At 33.5% G+C, this 10,686-nt stretch overlaps 1 protein-coding gene across 1 annotated transcript; it reads right to left on the bottom strand.

The window, feature by feature from the left end:
* Positions 1–6,438: 6,438 nt before the first annotated feature.
* Positions 6,439–9,595, bottom strand: LOC114185330 (auxin response factor 18-like). The gene is made up of 4 exons (XM_028072995.2): positions 8,256–9,595; positions 6,988–7,856; positions 6,779–6,844; positions 6,439–6,695 (listed from the first exon to the last, which is right to left on the bottom strand). The coding sequence occupies exons 1-4, from the start codon at positions 9,318–9,320 to the stop codon at positions 6,611–6,613; spliced, it is 2,085 nt and encodes a 694-aa protein (XP_027928796.1). The 5' UTR covers positions 9,321–9,595; the 3' UTR covers positions 6,439–6,610.
* Positions 9,596–10,686: the final 1,091 nt, after the last annotated feature.

Genomic DNA, 10,686 nt, shown 5'->3' with positions numbered 1-10,686 from the left:
TTTCAGCATTCATGATGATTTGCCATCAGGTATGTAGTCGTCAGTAAATCTGGAGGACTTGTTTTTAATTCGTTGAGGACGCTCGGCTTAATTAGTGTTGTGAAATGCATTATGGAAGATATACTTACATAATTTTCTTGTCAATGTGGTTGTGTATTTTTATGTTTTCGACATAGTGAATTTTGCCAAGTCTCTGCAAACAACACGGGTACTACCGGCATCTGGTGAATGATTCGGCTGACTATTGAGCTACAGAATCGTTCATTATATGCCACTGGCTGAAAGGTAACATTCTTCTAGGCATGTGGTTCCGCACTTTGGTCTTCAGGTTTCTTAGAATGAAAATATTTGTTGGTAAGATTTCGTTATTATCTCAATGCCTTGTGTTATTAGTCTTTATCTAATATTTTAATTGGTAGCTATTGAGTACCTTGAACAATCTCTTGATTTTGAACAAATTGGATACCAACTTTGATTATTTATTCATTTATGAAAAAACAAATTACTAAATAAAAAGTTATTAAATTTCAAGATGTTAAATGTTTTTTCATTGACAAATGTTCTTATTCATTAGTAAAACACAAAGCATAGAATGTTGTTTTTTCTTTAGAGGCCTATTTTGAAGGTAAAATTTAGTACAAACTTACGATTCTTTAATGGAACCATGATTTTAAATTATTAAAGATGAAAATAGTAAGTTGGAACTAATTTTTTGGCAATTAGTCTTGTAGTTTGAGCATGCTAGATTTCATACTAATTTATATCATATTATTGTGTATAATTGTTATCTTATCATTTTTTATGTGCACAGCACTACAGTTGTGAAAACATTTTTTTATTTTCATATTGTTAATAGAAGTAACCTAGTTTTTTTATAAACAACAAAACTCCAGCTCTAGTTTAAGTTAAATACAAGACTCAGGTTATCGTATATACAGGTATTATTATTATTATTATTATTATTATTATTATTATTATTATGTAGAGGTAGTTAATTTTTTTTTTTTGCTCAAAACAAATTTCCTCAACAAATATGTTAATAAAAGACTCGTACTTTAATGATCAACCTAAATTCTTTGAAAATCAAAATGCTTCATAAGGAATTATAGATGGTTATTGCCTTCGTAATAGTGTTACACCAGGCATAATAACACAAAAGTAACCTTATGAAATTATATTATGATTATTTGTACGAAGAAAAGTGGTATAGCATGCACTAGCAGATTATCATTTTTGACCGAGCGATAAGAGAAGGTTCTGAAGCAAATGAAATAAATAGAGAAGAAAACTAAAGGTTTTTGTGAGGAAGTAATATAATTAGTGTTTATAAGAAGAGAGAAGGGATACTAAAATGTGCTTAACGATCGGTTTGGAAGAAGGTTCAGAAGATTCTTATAAATGGTATGAGATTCATGATGCCATGGGGCTCCAACTATACTACAAATTCTATTACTTAATCATTCATCTCAACTCGATAAACAAATTTATCTATAAGATTTTCATAAAATTATTTTATTTTTATAAAGATAATTTTAATAATTGACTTAAATAAAATACTTATGTTGATATTTCAAAATAATTTACTTAAATACAACTTATATTTTACTATCTTACTCATTAAAATAAGAATAACAACTCTGAATCAATAAACTTTACTGATGATTATAATGTATTGAAAGTGAAGAAGTAAAGAGAAAGTGAATGTATTATAAATTTGTTTTATGGTGTACCATGCAGCACAAATACCTTGATACCATCATAATTACTCTGCTTTACTGTGATCACTTTTAATTTTTCTTTTTTACTGGAGCAGGTTAAATTAATGTTAGTGTCATTTAAGTCCTTAAAGACAACAAAATGTTGTACATACTTAAGCTTTTATGGAGGAGTTTTGAACAAAATTTACTGGAAGTAATTTCAAAACATGCAATCCCTATATTTTAAGATTACTCTCTAACCCCTCATATTGATTATCTCCTTTTATAGGATAATCTTAGCTAAAGATTGTTTTCTTTTATTTTCCATAGAATAATGTAGAACTCCATGGGAAAAGTGAGAGTGTTTATGGAAAAAAGAATATGTGATGTTCAATGGTTCAGGAAAAAGTGAAATTTTCAAGTATAAATCTAGACAAACAGAATTACTTTCAATATTGAAATAAAGAAGGTGCAACGAAGAAAAAAAGAACACAAATACCAAGCTCATATATACCCATTCCATTACCATGTTTTTTAACCCATTAGATAGAGCCCGGAAATGTTTAAAAAGATGCGCCTACGAGATAATACAGTATAAGATTTTTTTTTTATAATTAATTTTGATGATAAAAAATTATTAAAGAGTATAGCGAATGTCAATTTATAAAATAAAAAAATTATAAATTATTAAAATAATTATGTTATGAATAAAAAATTATAATTTATTTTTAAAATTTAGTTAGTAAGATTTTAACTATCAAAAGAATTAGTTTATAATTTGATCACTAAACATTAGTTTTCAAAGTTTTAGCTATCAAAGAAATTAGTTATAAATTGATTACTAAAAATTAGTTACCAAAGTTCTGGCTACTAAATAAATAAATTTTTAAATTAATCCCTAATTTATTAGTGATTAATTTAGCAAATAATTATAGTTTTTTATTCATAATGTTAACTATCTAATTTTATTTTGTAAATTGATATATAAATTTATCTCTGTAATAACTTACTATCATTTGTCATTAAAACTGATTATTATCTAAGTTTTCTTGTACTGAAACCTCTTAGACCCACCAAATCTTCAATTCCAATTAACTAGATTCTTTTATCTTAAACCACTTTTATGCCTATTTAATGTAAAATTTATATATGGATTTAAATATACGTTGATAATTCTGTCTTAACCACGTCTATACTTTGTATAGAATCTTAAACATATATCTTCTTCTTATACTAAAAATCAGGGATATCAAACGTTGTGAATTCAAGCTTAAATCGATCTTGTATTATAAATTTACACTACAAATTCTATACCGAATTATATACTTTATTTTATTATATTTAAAAATTATATGTGCTCTTAAACACTTGACATACATGAGAACTTATGATTAATTATAATATAAATTTGTTTTACAATTTCAGTAGTTTATATTTATTTGGTAATGAGTGAGTGGTACACTTTGAACCTAAATCAATTCCAAAAAATCGCTTGTAAAGTAAAATTTGTACTGATTTATATATTATAAATTAGTCTTATCATAGCTAATATGCAACTTCCAATACACTCTCTCAGGCTGAAACATGCATGTTGAGCATGAGATTAAAATTTAATGAATGGTCCGATAGTGAATGATACGATAGACCCAACAAATAATAAATCTTTATAGGATAAACTTTAATTCAAGACTCTGATACCACGTTAAAGAGTGGATTTTAAATATAATTCAATCTAAAAAAAATAACTTATAAAGTAAAATTTACATATATTTATATTTGACTTATAAAGTAAAATTTATATATATTTATATATTATAAATTAGTTTTTGATTGACGTGAGATTTCCACCAAACAATTAGAGTTTTATGCAATTTAAAAGTTGTATGTAACTTAAAAAAGAAAATCGAACAAGAAACTTACAATTCATAATAATTTATGGTTGAATGGTAGGATAAAAAGTGTTTTAGAAAATGAAGAATGGTCTATTTTTCTGAGTAATCATTATCATTGTCCTTTGAATAGCATTGCAAGATTAAAATGTTTAATGGTTCATGCAGAAATCCAAAAGGGTGAGTTTTGAAAAGGTGAAGAATGTTATTATGGGGATCTTTGACGCTTCTGGTGCTCATCCCATCACCTTTGACTAACACAACTAAGTTACACATTTTCTGTTGCCAAATGGGATCATTGCCATGCATCATGATGGATGCATCTGTCACACATTTGATTAACCAAATGGAATAAAAATAATAATACTAAGTACATATAAGACCTAACAAGCTTTTAAGGAAGTTGCATAAAATATAAATTGATTTGAGCTTGTAAACAGAACCTTTATGTATGAAAAAGCACGAATTGTTAACGTCTTCATGTAGTGGTGGGCGCATGAACAACACTAATAAGTATGCTTATAAGAAAGAAAGATTTTGGTGTTCTAAAATAGAAAAAGTTCTTTCTTTCTATTATGTAATGTTTGCCACCACATTTATGAGTTATTACTTTTCCACATTTTAATTACATTTTCAATGTCATATACCAGATCGTTCAAACTAAATAATTATTATATAAGATCGTTTTTACAACATCATTATGAGAATTTTACTTTTTGTTTTTTATTACATAATTAATGGTTTACTAGTCCATAATAAATTAGAGTATTTTGTTACGTACTAAATTTTTTCAATTTGTTGAGACTTCAAGTTTTAAATTTTTAAATTCAATTAAAAATATTTAAATATTTAAATTCAATTAAAAATATTTAAATTTTTCGCAAATTTAAAACTTACTTAAACTATAATTTATTGCATAGTAAATCATTAACCAAAACATAGTAGAGCCTTATAAGATCCACTCGAATTGGTTGTAAAAGTTTGTGAGTGTGTTCCAATAGATAAAATTATAAAACTTGGAATTGTAAATGAGATGAATTTTGATTTTGAAGATTTGAGTGGAGAGAAGAGAGGTGAAATTGGAAAAGTTGATGAAAATGGGGAAAGTAAAAGGCTCGAGCATCAAAACGGTGACACTAACACGTGAATCCGTGTGTCCCACTCCCACGTGTGACGATGGCTTAGGAATGAGTAAAACACTGAGGTTAAGGTGGTTTTCTCGGGATTGCGATTCACCTGTCTCTCCTCACTCTCTTCGATGTCTCACCAACAAATACGATTCATTCATTCATTCATTTCAATTTAATTTCATGCACTACACTCCATACAACAACATCAATCGGGACCAAATCCAACTTTCTCCTTCATCTCTCACAACAAATATTTCATCTTTTTCTGCTTTTCAGATCCCAATCCTTATTTCATCTAAAACACCCTGTTTTTGAGAAATTTGGATTACTCGTTTTTTTTTTTTCTTTTTTCTATACTGTTTTTTCACAATATATTAATTATCACTAATTTTAATGTTTTAAAATATATTAAAAAACATTTAAAATACTAACGCATTATATTTTTAATATTCAATAAAAACCAATATCCAAAAAACCACTAAAAAATTTGAACTCGTTTTTGAGTTGTGCTATCTTTCAAATTCTATTATCTCTTTCTTCTTCTTTTTTTTTCTCATTTTCCCTCCCATTCCAAACAAAGGTAAGAAAGTCAAAACTTAAAACTTCAAGACAATATAAAAAACAAAATTCTTAAACCTTGTGATACTACTAGCGAATAACAGAGCTTGGATAACACGTTTAATCTGTCATTTTCACTACCTGTCATTCAAAGAAAAAGGGAAAGTTTGATTCGGAAAGAAAAAGTCGGCAAAAAACCTTAAAAAAATTAATAGCTTATTAAATTGTCTAAGTTGTCTAAAATTATGGGAGTTATTTAGGTCTGTTTTCTGAAAATTAAATATATGATTAGTTTAATTTGTTTTTTGGGTTTCTATGATTCGAGACATATTTCTGTCCATTCATTTTAACTTTCTTTCAACCGTTTGGGCAAGAAAAACTCTATGCAACGAGGAATATTCTTCTTCAGCATTATTAATCTTTTGCTGATAAATTTCAGTGTTTGATTGATATTATGGAAAACATCAACCAAATATAAATAGGAAAAAAAAGGGAGAATATGAAAACCTCAAGCCTCAAAGTTTGTGTTGGTGGGACACTACTTAACTAGATTTTCTGGAGTAATTTCTTTAATTTTAATGTTGATATAGTAATACGTGATTAGACCGGATTAAATTATTCTCATCTCAAAGTTCAAATCAGGTCCATTCTCAACCTCAAAATCATCAAAATCAACTTTCTACAAAACTGCATTAGATTAATGGAATAGAATAATCAGTCATGATTATCTCTTCTAAACGGAAACATATTTCTTAATTTGTATATTATGATTACCTCTTACACCACTTATTATTTTTAAACATGTTATAATTAATGCCACTAATTCAATGAACATGGATCAACAGATGCACATATAACATTCATGAGAGACCCCACAAAAGTTCACAACAAAAGAGATGTTTTAAAAACCATTCAGTTTGTTAATTTAATCAATCTCACTCAGAGTAATGTATTTTAGGATCAAATTTATGACCGAAATTAATTTAAACTTACATTATGAAAATTAATTCTACAATAATCTAACACTGAATCTGAATCCACATATGACGCATACAAATGACAGCATGGCTTGAACTTAAGACCACACAAAACTGTACTGAGAAAAATAGAAGAAGCAGTGACGTGTAGACACTGCAACAGCAAAAAGAAGAGCAAACAACACTCTGATAGCAACAAAATCTACGTTAATTAATTAATATTGGAATAAAAATTGTCCATTATACAAGAAAAATAATTGTTCTCTACAGTCGGAGGAAACAAAGACGGCAACATCGATTGTGTGTTCTGTTCATATAATCCAAATCCTTCAACTTTCTCACATGTAAAAAACACCTTTTTAAGCAAATATGCTCATAGGACCTGTCTTATTCGAAGTAGCATCCAATCCATGTTCAGCATTCCGAGTTCCTGTGATCCAAACCCTGCATGTAAAAAAACACACTTTCAAGTCACAAAGAGGAACCAAGAACAGTTAAACTTCCACATATACAAACATTCTACACACCTTCTACTGTCTTTGCTGCTTGAATCACTCAGAATTGTCAATCTTTTAGCGGTCTTCATGAACTCACTGTACAAAACCAAACCCATCAATAAAACATGAAGACTATGTTGAAAGTTCTACATTGATTAAAGATATTCAAAATTTACGAATCGATTTTGTAGGACTGAGTTCAACGAGAAATTAGACATGAACAAGAAATGGAATGATACCTGAATGGTTCTTCTCCGGTTTGTTTGAGAGCACCGGTTGCATCGCGATAGAGAACATGACTCAACATCTCAGAGCGTTCTATTCCGAACATGGTGGCGAGTCTCATGTAAAGTTCATCATAAGAAGCAAGACAGGACAAGTCAAGGGTTCGTCCCACATCTTCTGACTCCATGAAAACCTTGCAATGACTGGTATCAGAAGCGAGTTGCCAAGAGAACTCGGCGGTGGAAGATGACTTTCCGGGGGAAACTGAAGAGAGGGAGTCACTAAGGAAGCCCCTCTCCTTCTTCTCCTTGTTGTTGTCATCATCGGTTGCGGTTGCGGTGGAAGATGTAGAGATTTGTTGCTCGGTGAGTATCGGTTGACCGAAAAGCAAAAATTGGTGTGTCTTGACTTGATCAGATTTCTCCAAACTCTTGCGTGGACTTGCCATGGTGAGCAAGCACGAAAGGCTTTCTTTACTCTTACCATGGTTGGTGATGTTGACATTAGAAATCCCATTTTGCAAATGAAGCTGGCGAACGTTGGTTGGAAGCAACCCCAACTGCAGCTTATTATGGTTAAGGTGGAGATCTGACAAAGATATTCCAATTTGAGCATGCCTGGCTCCCTGTATGCCTGCAGGAGCATTATCAGATAGACAACACAAGGGGCTGCTACTGCCGCTACACCCAAAGGGGTTGCCTGAAAACGTTGCTATCGGAAATTGAACATCAAGGGGAAACTCTGGGCTCTGTGGAAACCGAAGCTTCTTCCTTGGCGGAGAGAATGGTGCCAGATGGATCACTGGCATGTTAGATACCAACTCAACCAACCATGGACTTACGCGCTTCACATTCTGCAGCAAATCTGGCTCATCCCACGTAACCTGTACCAAACTCACGCTTGCATCGTAAGATTCAAATCCTCCCAACTATTCTTTCAATGCAATCAACAACATGTTCTAGACCTATTTCTGCTGCTGTTCCATTCTCCCAATTACAAATTTACCTCAGTAGTAGTCTATTGCTAATATTTAACCCCAATATAAACCGTACTTCTGATTCACAAACATGGCGTTTCGAACTTAAGAATACAAGTATATGCATACAAATTGCAAGGGTGAATCATTTTTTATTACAACAACCCCCACCCAATCCCAAAAGGAAAGAAAAAAAGGTTCAAGGATTGGAAAACCCTGATCTTGTTAACAGAATCAAGAATCAAGAATCAAGAATCAAGAATGAAGGAACAAAAAGTTAGAATATTGAGAAAAGAAGAGGGGTACCTGAAGAAGCCTCCAAGGCGAATTGGGCCAGCGGATAGGATCAAGAACCTGAACAGAAGCTATGGTGCCCATGAACCAGCTTATCCTGGAAGAGTCCTCAGTCTCAAAGGGCATCTTAAACCTCATCCCAGAGCACCACTGAATCCTCATAGCACCCCTCACAGCAGAAGTTCTGATACAAAACTCGGGAGTGTTGGCTCGAGGGTAATAAACAACCTCAAAGGGTTGGTTGTTAGCAGCCATAGTAATAGCCTCCCTCACAGACTCACCACTCACTTTCGGCCTCCCACACCCATTCCTCACCACCTTGCTCTCCTCCCTCAAGAAAGCTGAAAACGCCCCGTAAGGGCCAATCCCGCCACCACCACCACCACCACCAGAACTCCACCCACACGGCGCCTCGGGCCCACCAACACCCCCTCTCTTCGCCCTACGAATCCCCACGCAGAGATCGCCATTCTCCGCCCGCAGAAACACTATGGAATCCCCAGCAACCAGTTTCTTCTGGTTCACGAAACTGCTCCATCCCGTGGTAAGTAAGTGCCGACGAGGCGTCCCTCGGTAAATGTGCCGGAACTTCCACACCTCGCCGTGCACGTCCTTCGCGATCACCGTCTGCACCGGTGGCTCCGCCGAGTAATCCAGCCGCGGGAAAATGGTCTCCGCGCAGTATCTCGGCACGGAGAATCCCCCACCATTGTTCGCGTCCGATTGAGTTAACGTCTTCGCGAAAGACGCTGGCTTTTCAGAACCCTCCGCGCCGTTACCGTCAACGTTCTCGCTTTCTTCGTGGTCAAGCTCGGTGTTTCTGAGAGGAACCAACCTTAACCTGGCGAAGACCTCGTCAGTTTCTGGGTCGGCGACGAATTTGACAGCCGCCACGCGGCAGAGAACGAGCGGCGGAATAGGAATCCGGGAGGCTCCGAAATCGAGGTTGGACTGCGCGTGTTCCGCGTGCCCCTGAGGAAAGTAGAACACCTTGGAGTTCACCGGCGGCATCTGAACCATGCCGCCGGCACATGCGTGCCACAGCTGCGGATCCAAACTCTTCTCCGTTTCCTTCATTGCGCCGGCACACACCAAACCAAAACTGATTCAATTAAACACTCTCTGTGTAGGTGCTGCTGATGTTTTATGTTTCTCTCTCTCTCTTTTTTTCTGTCAGTGAATGCAAAATCAAAAGGTTTAACTTTTTCCCTCACATATCCACATACAAAACTTTTTCTTTTCCTCACTGAATTTTTTTCTTCTGCTTATTATTATCTGGGTTGGCTCAGATCTCAGAGAAAGAAGGAAAATAAAGGACAACTTTTTCTCTTACCCACACTCTCTCTCTCTTACTCCACCCGGAGCCTATAAACTAAACAATTGCATAGAAGCAAGCAAGCCTATGCCTATTCCTGAGCCAGCCAAAGCAAAGGTTTCATCTATTTATTTCATTATTATAATGGTAACATAAAAAAGTATTATTTAATTTGAAGAAGAGGAATGGAATTGTTTAATAATAGTAGGGCTATAAATTATGGTGACATGACATGATGCAATAAAGATAGTTAGAGGTAATTAGCAGCAGCATCATCATTAATACTATTAGTATTATTGTTACTATTATGTATGAGGTTATTGGTGTCAGAATGAGGAGTTAAAATAAAAGTATATGTGGTAAAGTTAAAAATTAAAATTACCTGGAAGTGTGACAGTGATAATCACTGATTCATTATATTATTATGGCACTGTTAACTGCCAACCCAACTCAACATCCCTACTTCTGACTCAGTCTCTGTCTGCAATAAGTCATAACCTGACAAGGTAAGGCATTTTTACATTTACTTTCTCTATACTATTTATACTAATCATAATAATACACAAAATAAATGCTATGTTAACCTCTCTCTCTTCTTTACTCTCTTTTGCCTCTGCTTCTAACTAGATAATATCATCACCTTCCAAAGTAAAAAAACAGAAAAAGTGAACTCAAAGACTCAGCCAGTGCTGTTCACGCGTACATGCCACGCGTTACATGGGTGGTGAGATCGTTGCCACGGAAGTGAGACCCCCGATTTTTTTGTCGGGGATCAGGTTAATGGAACACAAATACCTTTTATCTCTAAACAGTTTTCTTAAAGCTTAGTATTTATTGTTTTAATTTATTTATTTTATCATGCTATATCATAACATGTTCCATTTCTTCCTTTGTTTTCGCTAGATGTCAAATAAGTTAAGCGTCTATTGATTATATTAGTCTAATCTACACTTTGCTCTGCACACATAAATAATGAAAAAAAGGCAAAATTTTAATGAAGGAAGAAACTAGAAAGTTAGATATGTGGGCCTCTTGCTCATGCGCATGAACTGCTGCTGCATATTTCACCTGTCTGTTGTAATTGTAACAGTCACACAGTCACGAAGTGCAGTATTTTTTTTACTACTA

The sequence above is a fragment of the Vigna unguiculata genome, chromosome 5, assembly GCF_037176805.1.
Source record: "Vigna unguiculata cultivar grain cowpea cultivar isolate G323 ecotype 2 chromosome 5, ASM3717680v1, whole genome shotgun sequence".
Classification (NCBI taxonomy): Eukaryota; Viridiplantae; Streptophyta; class Magnoliopsida; order Fabales; family Fabaceae; genus Vigna; species Vigna unguiculata.
This window is presented reverse-complemented; position numbering and strand designations above follow the sequence as displayed.

Coding starts and splice junctions, on each gene's coding strand:
- LOC114185330 (XM_028072995.2), bottom strand. CDS start 9,320: ATGAAGGAAACGGAGAAGAGTTTGGATCCGCAGCTGTGGCACGCATGT. Junction 7,857..8,255: donor CGCCTTGGAGGCTTCTTCAG/GTACCCCTCTTC, acceptor AGTTTGGTACAG/GTTACGTGGGATGAGCCAGA. Junction 6,696..6,778: donor AGCAGCAAAGACAGTAGAAG/GTGTGTAGAATG, acceptor TTTTACATGCAG/GGTTTGGATCACAGGAACTC.